We start from the raw sequence: 23052 nt of genomic DNA, 5'->3' as shown, positions 1-23052 counted from the left end.
ATTAGTCATGCCTGCTCGCGCTGCTTTTATACTCTCGGCTTCCTCGTTCACCCATTTCTCCTTAGGTCTAGTAATTTCGCGAACTTCATGCTTGGTTACCAGCCATATACATATATATTTGTAGTTTGCAGCCATATACATGAGTATATGTCAGTACTACTTCGGCTGATGATTACATGCGTTTGTGAGTATCTCTCCGTTGCCTTGTATGTATGTGTGTAAATGATGATTGATTTGTTTACGTACACAAGAGTGGCAGATTGCTTTATTGTTGTTGTGCCTTTATTTGATAATCGCTTAGTTGTATTCCTAGATAGAATTGAACATCTAGTTGACATCGCTTAGTGATATTAAAATTCGCCACAGTATGTACATATCGTTCGCTCGTTCACAATAGTGCCTTTCTTTGTCCGGCTGTTGCCTAAGGGTTTCATCTCAAACCGGTTAGCCAAATCAACTAGCGTACTTTGTGATATTGCTTCGTATGCTATTCCCTAATCTACCTCGCGTTTTACTTCCACAAGCTTGCAAAAAAAAAAAACGGCTATTCTCGAACGTTAGAGACTGTGTTTGCTGGGTATAAACAAAATATACTTGAACTGCAGTAGTTCTTTTTATGCCTGATTTTTCAGTGCGAGTTTCAACTTCAGTTGGTAATGGTCCATAGCAAAATATTATGTGTTAGGAACACACAAACAAACGAGGAATCTGACGAGAATCAATAAGGTAACGTTATTTTAAAAGAAATCGCCATGAGTGTTCAACTACTTCCAATTTAAAACAAAAGTTTTGAGAGCAAGCCCTCTCATTTAGTGATAATATACCAATTATTATTTGATTATTTTGAGCTTATGGAAATCCAACAGAAAGTTTAAAATAACCACAAATAAATAAATTAACTCCTAATCGGTTCAATAACTAGGCTTCCATCTATTCTGAAGATGCCGATACTTTTTCGCAGATTTACACATGACTGTCAGGTTTCATTTCTCGATGGAAAATTCAAAATAAAAATCAAATGTCACAAAGAGCATAAACAAAACGGCAGCTCGTAATCTAGCTTCTAGCGATGGGGTATATGATGCCTTGTACACTGAAAGAAAAAGATTGGTAAAATTAACCGAAATACGGGTCAATTCAACCGAAATTTCTGCAAATTTGTATCCATCGCAACAAGATGTTGAATCAACTGCGCACAAATCGTTGATTCGTAATTGACCGTTTTAGTAGTCAAATGAACAAAAACAGTTGTTGCGACAGCTTTGTACGAAAGTACATATGTTGCGGTATTTGCAAGGCAGATGAGTTTTCACTGAGATCTTTTCATGGCAGAAATACACTCGGAGTGCTTGCCGAACAGTGCCGAGGGGCGACCCCACTTAAACAAATTTCTTCTAATTGAAAAGCCTTATTTTTAAAATTTTTATGTTGCTTTGCCCGGGGTGTGAATCCAGGGTCTTCGGCCACGGTGGCCGCCATATACATACGTAAATATGTACATACATATAGTACACAGCATACATAAGTACAAAGTAGAGAGCGCAGTGAGTGTAAAATTCTCTTTGCAATTTGCTCATGTATTGACTGTTGATCGCTGTTGAAATGACCAGTGAGATCAGTTGTGTTAACAAAAAAATCAGTTAGATTGATTAGCAATCTGTCAATTTTACAGAATTTTGTTAACTTAAGAGCAACAATTTCTCTTCTGTTGAAATGACTAAACTAATCGATAAATTTTACCGAATCTCCGTTAAGTCAAGAACAACAGAACCGATTTGTTGATTTTACTAGCACCATTTCTTTCAGTGTAGATGAATTTTTGTAAATATATTTTTGTGTGTGTGATCATGGCCTTAACCATTACAATTTAACGGTAGTAGGTAAAAAAAGAAAGTAGTAGTTTCTAGAAAAAAATTTAAAGTGCTAGATTTTTATTACATACTTCAACACAGTATAAACATTCAATACTTCTCTCTAATTATTTCGAACAGGACCAAAAATAACTTGGCTATTTAGAAATCTCGTAACCAAGAAACAAAGCTTCTTTTCAATTTCGAGTGAAATACGTCCCTTAGTACGTAATTTTTATTCAATGACTGAAAACAACTGCAATAGATGAAATCATCGAGCTTAGCATAGTTCAAGTCATAGTTTTAAATAATTTAACGTATCTCGTGACTGATCTAGGGAGAGTGAACCACGAGTGAGAAACTCAATGTCGACATCATTAACAGAAAATTTAGACATCTCAAAAAAAAAAAAAAAAAAAAAAAAAAAACTCGATATAGGCAAAAAATTGAATATTTTGTCAATTGTATGACGAAAGGGCGTCGGGGTCAGAGAGGTCGGCACCATATTGAAGACGTACCTGCGCGAGGTTTCAATTTCAGATGCGAAATTTGTAGAGAAAACTTAACTATCAGAAGACTAAAATTAAATTAAAAAGTTGAACGAAACAGCTTTGTGCTTGATTTTAATTCCATATAGGGAGAGTTTCAGTATAGAGACGTTCGATTTCATTTACTCAAATGTATGAAAAAAAAACGTGTATGGTTACATTTCAAATCATCGGAAAATCAAACTTGTTTTTTCTTTAGTTAATTTCAGCTACTATATATCAGCCAATATTGAAATGTGAAAATGGAGCAAACAATGGTAATGTTGAGGTTTATTAGATGGTGTTTGATTGAAATAAGTCCCTTCAGTGGATTTAATGTAAAATGGTGCGAAATGTATTTCAATAACATTCATTGACGCTATGTCATAATTTTCTTGCTGGGACATCACTTCAATTACCTCCATACTCTTAACCTCTACACGACCAATATTCACTTTGGTCTATTGCATTTTATATAAGTAGCTTAAATATCTGTAGTTATAATTGCTATTGTAATTTTAATTGGCTATTGGTAGCAGATGTTTTTTTTTTTAGTTATTTTGTGTATGCATTGTTGTTTGTATGGATAAGTGCTTGAAGTTTGTTGAGTGAATGTATTAAAATTGTTTTATGTAAAGTAAGATTCTGAAGCTTGTATGATTCTTTTCCTATATCATCGATGTAGCATTGTTTCAAAGCAATCGTCATACAACATAAAACAAGGAACCAAAAAGAATATATATCTCAAATAACCTTTGCATCTACATATGTATATAAATACATATATTTATAGCCCACAAAATAAAAACACAAATGTTTCTTAATTGTTTTTGCTCTCTTTTAACTAAAATATTTATTCATTAATATTATATGTATTTATGTTTATGTTTATTTTATTGTATATCGGTAATTGAATTTCCAAACAATTAAATTAAAAATGATCAATATTCGTACATATGCATACATATTTTTGTTTATGTATAATATATATGTATGTAAGCAATTATATACGATATACATATATATATATATATATAAAATAACGGAAAAGATATAAAGTTGTACAAACAAATTAAATATGGTCAAGTAAAGTTACATATTAATTCACTTTAAAAAAAATAGTAAATATATGTATATATAAAAACAATCATTCGCTTAGCGCTATATAGACTACGTAATTAGACGCATACAAATCTAAGGCAATATAAACAATATATATGTTATTTTAAAAGTGATTCTGATTTATCCTTCTACAATAATCATTTTCAAAGCGAACTTTTTGTAAATATATTCATGATTTTGTATTACTCCTTACTTTTTTATTTTGCTTTTTTTTATCATGGTAATATAACGCATTCATATTTTATTATTTTAATTATAGCTAAAATTTTGCTTTTGTAAAATTTTTTTTATTGCAACACTTTAGAGAAAAATAAGTTTAAAACAAGTTTAACGAAACTTCTGCCATAAAAGCCTTAACATTTTAAATAAGCTTCAATTTAAATATGTTTGATAGTTTTAGAATTTCTGTACAAATATATTTTGTATACAAATTAGATAATTGCTAACAAAACAAATTTAATGAATAAAAATTTCGTCCTAAATTTGCTTATATAAATGGCCTTTTTATGTTTGCGCCTCAGACAAACCAAAATGTTATTGGATTTTTCTAAAGACAAAAAGATTAACAAAAATTGAATGACCTTTTTACAAATTGAAATTATAAATGTGAAAATCTATGGAAGCCGATGTGCAGCATCAACTCCATTATGCAAACTAAAGGCAGACAACGCGAAATTCAATAACGCCTTAAAAGCTCAGGAGGCAAGAGGTTACTTCTGGCTTAACAACTGTGAAACATTTGCCAAATATTACCAGCTGGCAGTATCGGTGTTGCCGTAAAGGTTAAAAACAAGCTTCCCACTAAATATTTGCTTAAAGCAAATCGTAAAAGTTTTTAATAAAGTAGTCTATCTTAAGCAAAAAATACAAAAAGTGGCCGCCAAGTTTGTTGGCTTCAATTTAATATTATTTATGCATTAGCGTCTCCTAGATATTTTTTTTTTTGATTTAGTTTGGTTTTGTACATTTTTAAAGTTGGTCCTTTTATGTGAATTTGTTATGTCCAGTTTTTTCACCCAGAATGAGCTCTAAATATTGTACTTGCATCAGTTTTTTTTGTTTATTTTTTGTTCAGTCGATATACATACTTCGTTTTTAAATGAGATAAGTAAAGAGTAGTTTTTTATTTGAATACCTATGAATATACGTAGTTTACTTGAAATTTTTGTTTGAAAATAGTAACCAAAATGAAAAAATTTGTTGAAACAACATATAAGTGATAAAAACTTAAATATCGGACAAAATTGTGTTGAAAGTTAACTTTGCCTGTTCATTGCTGACAACATTGATTTTGCAACACTTTTTGCATGGTTGTTGTTGTTGTTGAATTGTGATATATTGTTTGTAGTTGGAGCCTTATTACCTATTGCTATTGCTATTTCTATTGTAGTTGTAATTGTGAGATTTGTTTCAGAACTATTGTATTTGTTATGTACTAAAATTGATAGATACTATTGTAGTTTTTATATGATATTTAGTTTTATTTCGAATAATTAATAGTTAAGTTTTCAACTTGTAGATAGGCAAAAATAATTTTTGTTTTATTTTATAAATAGGTATAGGTTATGATTTTTACCGAAACATAAGAAATCGAATTGCGCGTTTACGCAGTAACAAACAACAAAAAATAATACACATTTGTAATAGTATATGTATACCAGTCAAAAAACAAAAAATGTCAATTAATATTGTAGAGAAAATGATGTTTTGGAAACGAAATATGCCATTTATGCGAAATATATAAAAACTGTTGACATTTCGGCGAGATTGTCTATATATGCGTGCATTTTTAAATATGTTCTCAAATTTACTTACGCATTTCCCGCACTTCAAGCGCCTTGTACACGAAGGCTGCAGTAAACTATTTTGTAATAAGTATATTAAGTACAAGTTCATTACATATTTTTGATAATATTATTATTTAAATATTGTACCATTTATACCAAACTCTTAGCAAATTGTTGTAGCTTTGTTTTAATATGTACTATTAGTAAATTGTCATAATGACTATTGTTAAATTTAAATTTTTTGTTTTTGTTATAATGAATTTAATGATTCACATACACATTTATATATGTTCTGGGCTATTGTTGCTTTATATTTCGGGCTATTGCTGTTGGATTTTCTGTTGTCAATATTTTAGAACTTTTACTGTGACTTGATATATACTATGTTTTATGTGGTATTAAATTATTCTGGTTGACTATTGTAGTTATAAAGTTATAATTAGGATTAGCAAATGTGTATCTATTGTAAGTTTTGTTTGGGGATTGTTTGTGTTTGTAAGTCTAATTATAATATGCGTAGTGGTGTTTGATAAGAAAATGATGCATTGCACAAAAATACGATTGCCCTTAGTTTAAGTTTTTCTTAATTTTTGTTTAAAACCTAACCTACAAGACCAGTGTAAAGGATGCGTCGAAAGACCATGTATTAAAATAACGCAAACGAATCGGAAATGCATAGCAGTTGTGTGAAGAGATAAAACCTGATGGGAATCGTCAATGTGCATTTTTGAGCTTATAGTTCAAAGAAGTATATCGACTATAATGGCGTTATCTGTCCGATAATGTTCTATATTTTCGAAGATTAGCGTTTATATCCATTCAAGCGAGCTACATTAACGGTAGCTACAGTTTACAGTTGTTAGCTAGCTTTTATTCAAGTCATTTGCAGTTCTGCTAATTTCAAGTCGTACATACCTTCGAGCAGTTTAAATTAGAGCTTACGATGTCTCGAACTTGTTCGAGAAGAGATTTTTCGCGACTCCCGCCTTCTCGCGAGATTCTCGACTTTCAATTCTCTCGAAATTCTCAAATCTCGAAATTCTCAAATCTCGAAATACTCGTAAGGCTAGCGAGCTTCTCGACATTCAATTTAATCGATTCATTGGCTGTTTTATATAGAGCTTAGGATTTTTTCTGGAGCGCAAGCGAAAATTTTTACTAAACCACAACTAAAAAACACCGAAATGTATAGAATACTGCCAATGCAGCGACTGAATTGAAAGTCGAGAAGCTCGCGAATATTACGAGTATTTCGAGATTAGGGAATCTTGCGAGATGCCGTGTTCTCGCTGTCTCGTTAAAAAACAAAAATATTGTGAACAAAATTATATGTATAATAAATATGTTTTGAGTTAAATGGCATTGGAAAGCAATATAATAAAAATAATTCGCAAGTAAAAAAACAAGTGTATAAATACTGTCCATACAGCAAATAAATTTATGTCGAGAAGCTCGCGAGATTTACGAGTACTTCGAAACACGAGAATCTCGCGAGAAGACGAGTCTCGATTTATCGGGTCTCGAAAATCTCGCTTGTGTTCGAGAAGAAATCGTAAGCTCTAGTTTAAATTAATTAAATAATCAGTGCACAGTGTACAAATAATGAAAGCTTATGTAAAACAAAATTAGTGAAAATGGAAACACATTTCAAGTGCTGGTGACAAAAGTTTGCAAATAAAATGCTTGAAATTTTTTGAGGGCTCCTGTCGGTATATTTGCAATCGTATAAATAAATGCTCTGAATAAATTTGATATGCCAAATTGGCATATTTACGAGATGCAATGCGTTCTTTTTTCGGGCTCTTAGTCAATGCTAGAATAGAGAAGTGGATGTGTGAACTCAGCAAAAAGTGACATAAGCGGTTAAAAGCTATAACGAACACGATAATAAGGCAAATGTATATACTGTCGTTCATAGTAAAAAGTGAAATAAGATAAATATGAAGTTCCAGTTTGCTATAACTAAATAAATAGTTTTATTTGATACAGAACAGAAATGAATCAATATTGAACTATTAAAAGACATTATGGTGAGCCATTATCCAGTGATTCTTTAACATAATGTTTAACGGAGCTTGAAATAAGAATCTCACTTCATTCCTGTCTTGTAAATCTAAAAGCAGTAAAACGAGATTTACTGCCTTTTTATCCTGTTTTTCATAGATTTTTCTTACAATAAAATTTAATTATAATGTTATTTTAATGTGAAAATATAAAATTTATATGTACATATGTATAACCAAATTTCAGAAAACAAAAACAGTAATATATATTTGTTTTATATTTCTTTCTTTCCTTTGACAATTAATTTACTAATTCTTTGGTTGGGAAATTTTACATAATATTTTAAATTGTGTATTGTTTGTAAATTTGAAGTTTTAATGATTCATTTTTTATTGAAGTCGCAAAAATGTATGCACCAAAAGTGTAAAGCAAGTGAACTTTACTGCCTTTTTTCTATAGACGGCAGTATATTACGCCCTACGCTTTATAATGTTACCTTATTCACAAATAACCACTATAAACAAAAGATAATTAGACGACAGAGATAACAATGCCATATTCTTAATTTTTCGATGCCTCACCTTTGTATACTTATTAAAAGCGGGTGAACTTTTTGGAGATGGCAATAATTCCAAATGTAGACTTTTATGTAAAACTTAGTTGGATGATGACCAAACAAAAACCATGTAGACAACAATTTTTCGAATTTGGAACTATGCTAGCAGTATGGAGATGATTTTTGACAGAGGCAGCATCAATTATCGAAAGGCGGAATTTTAAATGCTTGCTTCTGCCAAAAGATAGTCATAAAAATCCTAGAAAACAACTCATGCCGATAGTTTTTCTGTACATAGAATGCCATATGCTTTCAAATTATGTAGGTCCACTTTGACTTAATAAAAATCTAGCAAAAGAAAAATAATACACCTAACCTAAAATTCGCTCCCTCATTTAGTCGTAGAAAAACTGCACACAGAATTGTTTAAGTCAAAATGTAAATTCAGCAACATTCCTATTGGCGGTGCTTCTGACAGAAATATCATAGAAGTGACATTTTTTAAATTTTGTTTTACTCAAAAATTTATCAAACTGGTTTTGCTTCGTACTTTTGTGCACTAAATCATTCCTATATCTATTCATTTTAGTTGGCTATTGTGACTGTTTAAATTTTACATGTATTAGGTAATTGCCAATTTTTTAACATTTATTGTTTATTTTTATTACTATTGTTTTGCATTATTTTATACCATTTACTGTAATTATTAAAAGGAAACACAATCGACTGTCGGCTGTATTTACTGCTGATTATGTTGTTGTTAATTTGGTTTGCAATCAGTTGCTAAATGCTTACAATATTTAAACTATTGCAAATTACAAGTGTGTATTTGTGGAGAGGGAAGATTACTATTTTAGTTTTTTTTTGCATCCTTATTCAATAAATACCCAATAGTTGGTTGGATATCCTGCGAATAACTTTAATATTTATGTATTGTTTGTGTAATAAATGCTGTGTAGTTTGTAGATGGATATATGTACATATATATGCGATACAGAATGCATTGTTACATACATATATTTGGGCTATTGTTTGTTTTTACTTATATGCTTGCTATTTGTTTTCACTATTTTTGGAAAATTTTGTTGCTTTGTTATTAATTTATTGAGCTAAGAAAAATTTATTGTACGTTATTTATTGGGTTAGTTTTGCAAATGGTGTTGCAATGCTCCTTCTCTGACAAAATTTTTTTTGTTCATATGATACTTAGTTTCTTACTAGACTCTCATTTTGGTATGCGTTTTAATTTCATAGAGCTAAAATTTGGAATATTAAACATATTCTTTAACACTGTTTGCAATTGTTTTAACTGCGCAAAGGTTTATAAAAGTGAAGTAATATGCTTTCCAAAATAGAAAATTATTTAAATAATAAAAAAGGAATAAAACGGTAATTTTTGGTATAAAATGCTCTTATGTGCTGCATAACATAACATTAATTTGCTATTACATAATAATCAGCCGCATTTTAATGTTTTTCTGTCAGATATGTTTTCGTACATAATTTAAATATAAGTCATAATTATTGTGTTTACTTTTTAGATTATTTAATGTTTTCATGTTTTTCTACGGTAACCGTATTTTAAGGGCTTACCATACTTTATGTTGGCAATAATTACTAAAATAATTAAAATTAATAAATAATGTTTACAAAAAAGAAAAACTAAACAAATCAGATCGTAATTACATTTGGTACACGAGGTCATTGCAACATTGCATTTTCTAAATATTACAGTTTAATTTACAATCAAATGATTTGTTACGGAATGTGAGGGCGATTTGTTAAAGCTCGTAAATGCCTTGTAAATATCAAAAATTGTGAACAAGTTAACTAGATTAAACAGGTATTTACGAGTTTAAGTAAGCAGTTCCTAGCATTAAACATACCCGTTTGGGTAAATTATTTTTGATAGTCATATTATATGATATTTGCATCATAGGTTATTTAAATGTAAAAGAAGTTAGACTACATATTCAATGTTAAATTATTCCATGTTATTGCTGAAAATCTCAGATACAGAAGACACTAAAAAATGAACTAAGTCGCTCTTTTTTGATTAATAAAATATTTAAAGACCTTTATTCACCCACACATGCCTAGAAAAATGCATGTGCATCGATCAAAAAAAAAAAAAAATAAACATTGCCATTATGCTCATACATATTTGAAATTAAGAAAATATTCTGTATATGTATAATTAAGGATTTCACTAGTTTTATAAGTTTTTTAAAAAACAATTGCACTATAAATTCAATTTTTTTCTATATATACATACATATAAGCAGCCCATTTGCCATCTATGCCTGGACCATCTTCTAATCCTCTCTACACTGTAAAAAAAAAAATAATGAATTAACAGTTAAACAGCAGATTAAATTATGTTGTCTCAACGTGCCAGAACGTGTAGGCATATAAGCTTATAAATGAACACAAAACCATATATACTAAATTTATTTCCCACTTTTTTAATTACATACATACTACGTATGCCCATATGTTTAGGCTTCAACACCCAAAATACAAAATCTTCTTTAAACACTTTAAAATATATATTTACATTAAAAACTAGCAGTTATTTAAAGATATACTAATACAATTATTAACGTTAAAATTATTGTAATTTTATATTAAGTTTAGTAAAAAAAAAAATAACTTGCAAAGCACGTGGAATACACAATAGAGAAATACGAAATAGTAAATGTCTGCTACGAAATAAATTAATTTCCAGGCGCGCCCACATATTATTTTCATCTCTTTGCTGTACCACGTTTACTCCCCGCTAACAGTTTTTGTCAATATTATTTAAACTATCTTAATTTTTTTTCTATTTCGCATTATGTTTCTAACATCCTATTTCTCATTTTAAAATAGTTTTTTAAAAATATGGTAATCAATCTTTTTTCTCTCCGAAAATAAAACACATACCTGAGGGGTTTAACATACATTTTTTTTTATACTCTGCGCGCAAAAAGGTGCTCTCCTTTTAAATAGCAAATGCATGCTTTCCGACACTTAGTACTCTTCATGCCGCTTTCATATGATTTGGCTAAGTACATTCTAGGATAACAACTTAAGCTGAAGAAAGCTTGCACATCTGCTTTCCAGCGAAGTTTACATATGCCAACCCTAAACCAATACCAATTTTACTTTTATCAGACATTGGAACTTCTCTTACTTCGCTTGGTGACAAGAAACTTGTTATTTTAAGTTGTATATCAAACCTTTCGTGTTCTAGTCTGGTAAAGAGCTGTTTGTTGTGGTCTGTTGGTTAAGTCGTACTAAAATATCAGCGATGTTTTCTGCGCTGAGATTTCATACCTATAACTTCATTTCTGCGCTTGTCAATTACATATTGAAATTAATTATGCTCGGTAATTGGTTAAGCGGTGAGAAGAGAGGGGAAGAGGGAAATCCTTACATTGAATTTATTAAACATTTGTTGCTGCATGTGTAACTCTCCTCTTTAATACCGTTATCCCACAATAACATTCAAGAGTAATTGACAGTTTAAAATCTTCTTTATACTTGATGTTCTAGCTTCGATTTTTTTACCACACTGTCATTTAATAGTTATTTACAAGATTTTTCTGTTTATAGTTGACTCTCTAAAATAGTTCTCAGCAATTGAAGTATGTTTCAGCTGAATATTTGTATGTCCGGTAGATGTTTTGCAATAACAGATACATAGATAATTTTTTTACTGAAGAATGAAAAGTCCGTTTGCAAATTAAATATTAAAAAATATTTTTTTTAGATGTGTCTAGTTATTTATATTGAATGCATTTTTTATTGTTTTGGATTTTGTTTGGTTAAACTTTTTAATTTTTATTATTATTTTTTAATTATTATTTTCCTTTCTTTCAATCAAACTTTTAGTTATAAATTTTCAGTATTCCCTATAAGCAGTTATTTTACATAAATTTAGTTTTAAGTTTTTTAAATGTTTTCTTGTTTCTTTTTGTGTTTTGCTTTTTCTCTTACTAACACCATTATTTTCCAAGTAATTGCACTTTAAATTTGGTTATTTTCTATATTTTTTTGATTTTGATTTTGTTTGTGACTAAAATTTTTTACTGTGTTGATGTTAACATGCTGTATGTATATCAAAAAGTTTTGCTTGACAAATACATCGACCTTATTTGAGAACGTTATATTGCAAAGGTTTTAGTTCAATTCCCAATCAATGCTTTCAACTGTTCACTGTTCACCTCAACGTTTTTCATTAAAATCACTTTCACTGTCTCGGGATTTGACTAAACCTCATACCATTCCATTTCGAACAGCTTGTGGTATATGGTACATCGAAGTGTTCTTCAACTATCAGCTTTACAAACCGGAGTTGGAGATTCGGAGAGCTCTTTGACTACAATGATGGCACAGTAGGTATCTCTGCAATGTTGCACTCTCAAAAAATCCCAAATTTTATTTGGGTTTAAAAAAAATCAACTAATATATCAAATTCCATGATGAAGATAGGAGAAAAAGCATCGAAAGGCAAAGAAAAAACTATAGATTTTGCCTCAATCATATCCACCGAAAGCCTACCTAAAGAAGTAAAATATGCATTTGTCCAGAAAAACCTTATTTTTTTAACTAGCATTCAAACAACAGTTATGAAAATATCTTTACTAATTACTTTTACCTAGATTCTTTTTGCCTGCTTAGAGAGTGGAAAATGCTTGGTTTTATTATCCGAATGTGTATATATTTTAGTTTGGCTTCTATTTATCTTTCTTTATTACAATAAAGTTGTTTTCCGTTTATCTTTTTCTTCCAAAAGTTATTTCTGTTAGACTTATGCATTCGCGGTATCTTTTAGTTTAAAAAGTACTGTGATAGACAAAGGTTTTAAGTTTCATTTACTAATACAGTTATTACTTCTTTCAAAAATGTTTCATGGTTGCAATGTTTTGATGAATTCTTGTGGGACTTTCCTCTGATTTTTCCATGCTGCGTGTCTACATATCTACTTATAAACTTTTCGCAGCGTGTTTGCTCGCATAAAGCTTTAGCTGTTCCCCTCTTTTATTTGTTTAGACTTTAACGCTTTTTTGTTATTTATTTTTGATCTTGTTTTTTATTTCAATCAGATTTCCATTGCCACTCTACTAATTGTTCAACAATATCTTCGCCATTCATTACAATTCCTTTTCCAAATATGCTTAAATTATCTATACTTTCCGCATCAAAATTTTGGATTATAAATCACAGATAGTACCTAATGTATTGATGTACATAATATGTATGCATTTATCATTTATTTCTATACATATACATTTAATAAATATGTCGGTGCTGGTATGCACATTTATTTTGTAAATTTTAAATATAATAAGAATAAATTTACATTCTCAATAATTACATAAATATTTCCGTTTGGATATCGATCAGTGTGCACCTCGCTTCAGAGGCCAAAAACTTTAGCACATACAGCGGCGCACAAATTTCACTTAAAAATAGTAACAAAATTGTGGTTAGACAATGACGTATCTAAGTAACTCAATACTGAATACTGAGCGTTTCATAAACACTCTTTCTAGGTAAGTGTCTTATCTCAGAACTTTATTGCTTCACGCCCTATTTCAGAATTCGTTCGAAGAACTTATTTCAAAAATGAAATCCCAGCATTAAATCAATACATTTTTAGCTAAAATATTCTGCTTATGAAATTCAGAGAAAGACCGTTATTCAAACAATTTGAGAGAGGCTTATCTTTAAACGAATTCTGAAATTGAGCATTTTCGAACGGGCTCCAGAGATGTATTTTAATCAAAATATTTCAAAATATATACATTTCTTAATGGGTTTCAATTAGTCATTGCTGTGTACCTTATTTTAGTAATACCACAAGCTGTGTGTGGAATATGTCTGCCGCTGTATTTGAGTGATTTATAGTATTAAAACAGTTTTTGGTATCTTCCTTGCCAACTCCGCCATGAGCGCTATCACCTTTCGTCCGTCTTCTATTTTTCAAGTTCTCATTGTTCACGTCCAATTCATGTTATTCAGTTGTTTGTCAGTTGTCGCCCTTATTGTTCATATGTTTGTCGAGTATGTTATACATATACATACATATGAGTGTATGCAATTATATGTATGTATATATGTATATGTTATTAAGTTAATTTTATAATAATTTTAGGGAAATAATGGTAAGCTAAGTTTCACATAATTTATATTAAATAGACATACATACATACATGTGTAATTTATAGTACACCAGAACATTCAAATATGCCAAAAATGTTAAATACGTTCCTTTATATATGTTTGTGTGTGTGTGCTTGTTCATTATTTTGGATGTTTGAATGAATATGTGTATTGGACTTTCAGACAAAATGCCAAAGGCTTTTTTGATTTTCATAAATTTTTATCTTAATTATTCTTTATATAATTATCTAAATACATTCACATCTAAAGGGGTTAAATTTGTTTTAATTTATTCTTGATATTTCATATATTTGTCCTTATGTTTAGTTAATTGTATATGTATTTGTATAAACATATGTATGCATGATTTCGAAAAAATACACTTTTTTGGGTTTTCTCAGATATGTACACCCTATTCGTGTATGTATGTATGTATGTATGTATATAAAAAAATTATCTGTGCTCCACTGTTCCATTACGCTCGCAATTTTATATAGCACACAAATTGTTTTTTTTAAGGTACATTTAAGTTTTTTCTTTGTTTTTAAATACATCATTAACACCAAGTCTTATTTTTTGCTATAAAAATAATTAATAATTTTGAAATGTTGTCCAGCTTTGGGTGAAAATAAAAAACAAAACTGTAAACAAATTGAGATAAAGCATTGATTAATTCGGTTTAAATTCTGAAGTTGACTTAAACTGCAGAAATTGAATGCTTTTTTTAAGTTTTTCAAAAATATTGTCATTATTTTAACGTAAAAATATACAATTCATAACATTGGCATACAAAAATTAGAAAAGCGGTCTTTAAAATTAACCAGAAATCTAACCCATACGTTTTCTATGCGCTGAGTCCGGATATGAAGAGCGTTCACTACACAAACAGTCAACCCTGCAATAAAGGCACCCAACATATGGTACGAACCCATGACTCTGATTTTCAGATTTTTACCGACTGAGCTGGCCGAGCTGCAAGCTTGCCGTCAAAAACAAAAATGTTTTATGTCTTACCAGTCATATCTGCAGGATCCGAATGTAGGGTCCCTTTCACACTTGAAAAGTTTCTTATAAGTAGTATTTACATACAAGTACAAAGTTTCATATACATATGTAGTAAACATTCTCATACATGATGTATATTGGAACGATTTTCCGTCATCCCTTGTCAAATTTGGTTTCGAGACAAACCGGTTTCGGCGTTGTGCCATCATCAGTGTCGATTTTCGTTCTCCTCTCATACACCCCAATGCTTTGAGCAAGTTCGAAGAATTATTATCAATATTTAGCAATTTACAAAATATTTTGGGCATGTTGGAGCTAAACGACCCTCAAATTCGTATTCAGCACATCGAAATGCATACATTAATTTGCTGTTAAAAAAATCAACTTTTTACAAGAAACAACCAAGTCAAGCTTTTCCTTAGACTAAAACCTTAACACACACTGAAAGAAATTGTTTTTGCCATTTTTTTTTAAATTGTGATGTTTTGTTAATTTTTGAGGTATACTCCACACGAAGACACATACATATCATACAGCTTAGGATCCAAGTATGGCATATAAATTAGAACTTTAGCCAATAAGAAGGATTTAATTTTTTTTGTTAACATTTTCGCATGATATTTTTATACATATTTTATTTTTATTAATTTTATACAAACACCAAACATTTAATTTTGCCTTCTTTGTTTTAAAATAATTTCTAGCCACATTATTTTTCGACAGTTTAAAGTTACCATTTATGTATGTGCATCATTAGTAAATATATATGTACGTGCTGGCCGAACAGTTTTTTATTATCAAATGTGACACCGAATAATTTCTCTTTACTACGGCCGCATTAGAAACTATTTTGGCTTGACAAAAAAAAAAAAAAACTAAATTAACTCACGTGTATGTAGAGGTTGTGAAAATGATCTTTTTATATACTTAAATATTTGCATATACGTCAAATAATTATTTATTAATTTTAGATTCATTATTTTTGGGTTGATTTTTATATTATTTTTCTTACTATTTATAAATTTTTATCTAAGCACTTTTAATTTTTAATATTCTCTCTGAAATATTTGTTTCTTTTTGTTTTGTAAATGTGAAGGCAGCTTTGATTATTGATTTCCGTTTTGAGGAGTTCTGAAATGTTCCAATTACTTTAACTTTTGTGTTCTGATATTTTTTATAGTAAGAAAGCCGGTGATAATATTTGGTCATCATACACCTATGGGATATATTTTGCAGTAGCATTTATTGACTATCAAAAAACGGCAACTCGAAAATTCAGTTAATAATTTTTAATAATAATAGTAATATCCGAAGCGCTCTGTGCGGTATTATAACCCAAATTTTGGACCACAAATTCAAAATTATTTAAAATTCAATTAGTGGTGTTACTTGATAAATTTCAGTGGTAAATAATAACCAGCGAGGACCAACTGACGTTATTCTGCCTCCAAAAGCTAGCCTTTTCTTGGTCACATCTCACTACGCCTTCTGCGTTGCTCTGGCAAAATATATATTACATGATGGTAAAACATTACACCGGCTCTTAAACTACTATTAATTTGAAAGATAAACCAATGTCATTATGCTTAATATTTTTATAATATATAAAAAAAGTACAGTTGGCATTGTGCACAAAGTTCCATTCACTGTCACTGTATAAAATAACACCTCTTTGTAGATTTGGCATCAAAGTATACTTAAAAGCGCACTTTCATGCAGCGTCAAAGAAAAACTATTCACAAATTATAATAAGTTTTAATTATTCTTTCAATTATGGTTTGGCGATTTCTTTTAGTTGCGTTGTCTATTGTTGTAGGGTTTCTGTTGTTGTAATTGCGATTCTGATCGGTACCGGGCTATCTTGTTATTGCGAACGATTATTGTTTCGTTGTATTTATGTAACTATTGCAAAGTAATGATGTTCCCAATTTGTATTCATTTTTTAAGAATAGTTGATAAAAGCTTACGAGAATTTATTTTTCATTTAAATTTTCCGTTTTTTTTTGGTTTAAGGGAGTTTTTAAAAGAATTCATTAGCAAAATCATGCAATTCAAAAGTAAAATGCATTTCCGGTTGCAGTTCAACAATCTATTGATTTCTAGTCTATATTAGCCAAGTCAAATACAATGAAAGAATTTATTCTTGAATTATATGTTTTAGTTAATTTAGTCTATGTTTTCCATGCAATACTTATTGGAAAATCATTACTTTTTTGTTTATTGCTTTTTATTTGTATGTTGTTGTATGTAGTGCTAGTTGATGTTCCATCTGTTATTGCTATTGTTGTTGTTGTATTGTTGCTACTATTGAGTTATATTGCTGCATATGTAACTGTATGATGTTTTATTTGTTTGTTGGTCTTGGTATTTGTTGGATTATTTAATTTGTTTTACATTCTTACTGCCGTGGCTGGTATTATTGTATATGCATTTTTTATTGTAGATTGGTAGCGGGAGAAGTCAAGCATTGCTATTGTTTTGTGATAATGCGATTTTTTTATTTTAATTTTCGAAATCTTATTTTGTGTTTTTTTAAATAGAAATCTCATGATATGAAAAATCAAATATATTCATATGTATAACTAAAAAATTTTGACTTTGCAAATTTTTCGTTAAAGTTTTGTGTACGGTTCTGTTTTGTTAATAGTTTTAGTAATTGGTTTTAACGTTTCTTGTTTTTATAAATTTTTTTTTTGCATTTGTAGTTTGTGCTTCTTCTGTTTTAACATTTATGGTTTTTTTTTTGTGGGTTCTCTTATTATTTTGTTTTTATTATTATTTGTTTGTTAAATTTATTTGCTTGTAATATTTTTTGTACACGGAGAGCCTATTTTGTCGATTGTCAGAAAACGAAACAGAAATTTTTCTTCAGCTACAAAATTTGTTGCATGTTATCTAAAACTCATGTATTTTGTTATTCCATCTTAATTGGACTTTTTTAAATTTTTTAATTTTTTTGGTTTTATTATATAATTATTTAGTTTTTTATTGTTGCCTTTTAGTTTTAATTTTTACTATATTTATGTACCTATGTACCTATGTACATATGTATGTGTGTATTATCGCGTCTTCACATACTTATTGAACTATATCCTTCCAATGTTGCTTTCTTTCATTTTGTCGTAGTTGTTATAAATCTGTTGATGGTTAAGACATCAACAATTTTTTTTTTGTTGTGGTCGAATTTTTATTATTTATTTTATATACTAAAATTATCTTATTATTATATACAAATACACGCTTTCAGGCTAAATGCACACACGCATATACAAACATATATTACAATTTTGTGTGTGTGTAACATTTTTGTTCTGATTTTTCCCTTTGATTAAGGTTTGCCTAATTGCCGTGCAGCTTTACATTGTACGATTGATTTGCTCACACTCATTTCTTCTTCAAACATGCATGTATACATACATATATGTACTATGTATATATATATATATATCACCATTATATACTTGTATACACTAATTGAATGTATTCTTGCTTGAAGTAACCTAAAAGCTTAATTCTCACTTAAATTTTTTTTTAACCGATTAAAGATTGGCATAACACTATTTGTAAATAGCATAAAGTGCCACAATTGTTTCTGCAACAGCTTTTTAACAACGTCCCTTGCCCGCAGGTTAAATTTGTTATCTTGAATCCTTTAATTTCGCCCATACCGCATATACTTTCATTTATAGGTGTACGCCTGTAGGATCCGGTGGTGGTGCGCCTGCGCTTTATGCGCCTTTCGTTCATATTTGAAAAAAGAACTAACGCGACTCCTTTGCGAATGTACCCAGTTTATTTGAATATGGCATAACATAGCTGTAAATACTTAGTAATCGTAATCCAGCACGCCATTTCGCCAAGTTGTACGCCTCTATAAGTTGTTTTCATTTTCTTGTTCCGCCTTTATTTGCGCTAATTTTTCCTGAAGTATTGAGGTGCCGCCTAAAATGGGTGGTGCTGCGCGTCCCAAATTCACCGATGGCTCTGCTTTAGGTACCATAACACCTGCCCCGCTATTTCCACTGCCATTTACATCGCAACCTAGCTTATTGGTGTTATTGTGATTTGGCATAGGCTCGTTGGATATGCTGTTCGTGTCGGTTTCTGCGGAATCATGTGATGTTAAACGACTTCGGCTCCGACTGCGCTGATCCGTTCTTAGAAGCTGTTGATGATGATGCTCTAATTCGTTATTGCCAAGCATATTACTTTTGCTGTGGTTATTGTTGTTATGTTCGTAGTTGACCTCTTCGTTGCCACTGCGTGAAGCGTCGTCATCATCATCATCATCGGCACTGCTGTGCGGCGGGCTGCCACGCTCTCGTTTAATTTCTGTGTAGGGAAGTGGACTGCCCGCGCGCTTATTTCCTAAATTCATGATCGCAGATGAAATGTGATCGCTGTCGTTATTGCAGACATAAGGTGGCAATGAACTTTTTTTCACCAACAATTGATCGAGTAGCGCGCCGCCTGTGCCACCAACATTTTGTGGCGGTCCTACGTCAGCACTTTTGCGATCAAGCGTTTTTCGTATGATGCCGTCCAATATTGAGGAACCATTAGTACCACCGCTTTCATATAAATTTTCGGCAATTTCGCGCGCACTCTTCATGTTAATCGCATGACCAGCTACAGCTGAAAGTGGACTGGCAATCGGACTGGGGCTGTTGGCGTTTGAGGGCGTGCCCGCCGATGCACCACCATGTAGCATATCTTCAGCATAGCGTTGTGAGGTGCTAGCACTTTGCGCCACCACTGCATTACGGTTGAATTCCATGTGCATTTGAGTGAAGGCAGATGGTGAATGATTCCAAAAAAGATGCGCTGGATATTGCATAGGGTCAAATATGGGTAGTTTCATGCCGTTTGGTGCCGTGGAAGGGAATGCTGCTGCCACTGCTGCAGCTGCCGCCGTACTGCTGTTGCTCTTAAGAGAATCATTGAGTTTGGAACTAGCGCTTGTACTGCCAGTATTACCCAACTTCATTTTTCCAAGATTGTTATGATGACCAGGAATGTTGGAATTGGCTTTACTTGAAGTTGTGCTGCTGCTGCCATCCAGGCCAGGTTGTGGTTTGGGTTCACGTTTGCGTGGTCGCATAAGATGTCGCTCTTTCACTTTGTACTCAAGCGTGGAGTGTGGCACACCAAAGTAGCTGCCTGCTCTATGTACCGACATTTCACCACGCTGTACAGCGCGTACAGCTTCGATCAAGCTGTCACGGTCGTAGTTGCGGTATTTCCCACGCTTTGGGCGTGTTCCTTTGCCGGCAGCAAGAGCTGCTGCCTCTTGGCGGCTGAGGTGATGCGGATGATGATGATGCATACTATGCAAATGCGCTTGATGATAGCCGTGTGAGTTTTGTGCACTCGCTGCGCTACTGGGTGTGTTTGCCACTCCAGCGCCATCAAATACATTGGGTACGGCTCTAAAGCGTGTTGTATCAGTACCACCTATATTCTTTACCACTGAAATAGTTGACTTTTTGTGATCTGCACTACTGCCTTCACTGTTATTGTTGCTTGATCGGTCCATTTCTAAGCATAGACCAAGCATTGGCGAAGCTGCGGCAACGGCAGCTGCTGCTGCATGCGCCTCTTGGTGTGACTGCTCATTCATAGTGCGGTGGATGCCTCGTGCGATTACATCACGAAAGCTGAACGACGGCGGTGATTGACGATGTTGCAATAATGGTGGGGAAATTACTGATATATCGCTACCCTGACGACCAGCAGTTGTTGAGGTTCCATTGTTGCTTGCAAAAATAGAGCTGGAAATGTGTGGTGAGGGCGCCGAGTGTGGACTATCGCCATTAGGATTTGGCATTAAGTTGGCATTTGAGTTAAGACGCAACGAAGATGGCGAACATGAGGCTCGTGTTGAACCCGATATTGGCGTGGGTGTTCCAGCAGCAGGCTTATAGGACGGAATTTTTAGAATCGACGCTGCAAGCTCATCGCCAATTTGCTCTTGGGTCTCAATAGAACTAGTCGTCTCTGGAGTATCGGATTTGGAATGCTGTTGTTGCAGCTTAAGCGGTAACAATGGCTGATCCAATGTATTAGGCTTACCATTATTGATAAGACCCTCCACGTTTAAATCACCCGTACCTGTTGTATGTGCATCTAGCATGTCCTTCAGATTTGCCACTAAATCACGCAGGGTGATAGGTTGATCTGCGCGTTGCTGTAAAGCGCCAAAACTGGTGAGTGTAAATAAAAATGCCTGCAATATTGCAAACGTCGTATCAATTCCCGCTTGCGGTGATTGCTGGGGTTGCGGAGTGGCATTACTCGATGAATTTATATCGCGCTTTTGTGCATCTACAAATAACGTATTGGGTCTGGGCGACGAACCTTCATTGTTACCATCTCGGGAAGCCACATCGCTATTACCATTATTTATGCCTGGCTTAAGCAGTGATTGCGTAGCGCGTAGACGGTTTGCAAGTTCCTCAAGTATAGAATTATTCGCGGGTTCCGGTTGCGGCGTTGAAGCGTTGCTACCACGACCACCCATTACACCCGTACTCCCATCTGCTGTAGCACATTCATCTGCTGATACTTCTTTGTCCATTTCCAAGCCACGTAAAAGTGCGTTTGCTATATGAGCATTACCAGATTTTCCAAACATTGCAGGGAAATTAGTTCGGTTGCGTGTGCTGCTGGATGTTGCACTGCCGGAATATTGATCGGCCGATTTGCTGCATGCACTGTATTTACCGCTTAGAATATCCTCGACGGCATTGCTTATGGCGTCGTTGGTATACTGATGCCGTGCAGAAGGTGTTGACGTGATACGGGATGTTTTCGATCTGAAAGTAAGTGGAAAAGTTACTTAAGCAGAAACAAACGCAAATTTTCTAAGATAAAAAAAAAAAAATAATAATAATAAATGTATGGCACTATGCCTCCGAAGAGATTTGGGACCAGCTTCTCTCCTAATTTGCTTATTTTTCCTACAAATTGGCGGGACGGAACCTACTCCAAACGGCATCTGCAACGTGGATGAGTTTTCACTGAGAATCTTTCCATGGCAGAAATACACTCGGAGTGTTTGTCTAATCACTACCGAGGGGTCACTCAGCTTAGAAAACCCGTTTTATAATTGAAAAAACTTATTTGTAAACTTTTGATGTTGCTTTGCGCGGGAATTGCACCTAGGATCTTCGGAGTGGTAAGCGGAGTACACTACCACCACACCACGACGGCCGCCTAATAAAGTAAACTAAAACTAACCGTTGTGTGGGAAAAAGCTTCATATTACACCAAGCCAAGTACAATATTTTGGTATTACTATACAGAAATCAATCCAAACCCACAAAAAATACATACATATTATATAAAAATTGCAGAGAACTGGCACACTGAACTTTTATTATCAAGTTGCTTATCAAAGTGATGCAATAAATTCGGAAAGCAATGACCAAAATTAAAATTTCTTGAAAATATAAATAAAAACTGGCAATCGGAACTGATATACACCAATATAGGAGTGTCTCAGAAGGCTTTGAATGATGTGATAACTGATAATGGAAGGTAAATCAAGAATTTAGTGTAGCGGCATGATTTTATAAAAGTTATCGGATCCACAAAAGATTCTGATGCATAATCACATTCAGAGCTCGGATTTCTATGCAAACTAAAAATTTGAATTAGTGTGTAAAAAAAGTTATTCAAATTTATGTCCGTAAAAAACGGGTGTTTGTGGTCTTCTCCGGGACTTGTATAGGATTTTTTCAGAATGGTCCAAGCACCAAGAAGTGATTAGTGGATTATTTTTTGGAATAACTTCGTACTAGTTTGTAATCTTTTAGGAATAACTTTGTTATCATCTTTTCCCAAAGTCGAAAATTTTTTGTAATGATTTACGTAATATTTCGGGTTAGATGGGTCATGTGGGGGTCCTTTTGGAGATGGAAACTGTTGAAGCATTATTTCGAATCATTTCGGCGCTGATGGCAACTTTTTCCGAACCATGCCAGGAATATGTTGAGGTCCATTTCGGTGTGTAATTTCGAGACTTTTTGAGAAGAACTTTATCAACTGTT

General features: G+C 32.3%; 1 protein-coding gene across 4 annotated transcripts in view; it reads right to left on the bottom strand.

The window, feature by feature from the left end:
* Window positions 1-2613: 2613 nt before the first annotated feature.
* Eip93F (Ecdysone-induced protein 93F) overlaps window positions 2614-23052 on the bottom strand; it is a 205486-nt gene continuing 185047 nt past the window's right edge. For all 4 annotated transcript variants that reach the window (XM_067763462.1, XM_067763464.1, XM_067763465.1 and 1 more), the window contains one exon: window positions 2614-21816. In XM_067763462.1, coding sequence (XP_067619563.1) covers window positions 18873-21816 — 2944 coding nt within the window. In that variant the 3' untranslated portion in view covers window positions 2614-18872. The remainder of the gene's footprint in view (window positions 21817-23052) is intronic.

Source organism: Eurosta solidaginis, chromosome 1 (assembly GCF_040869045.1).
Source record: "Eurosta solidaginis isolate ZX-2024a chromosome 1, ASM4086904v1, whole genome shotgun sequence".
Lineage (NCBI taxonomy): Eukaryota > Metazoa > Arthropoda > Insecta > Diptera > Tephritidae > Eurosta > Eurosta solidaginis.
This window is presented reverse-complemented; position numbering and strand designations above follow the sequence as displayed.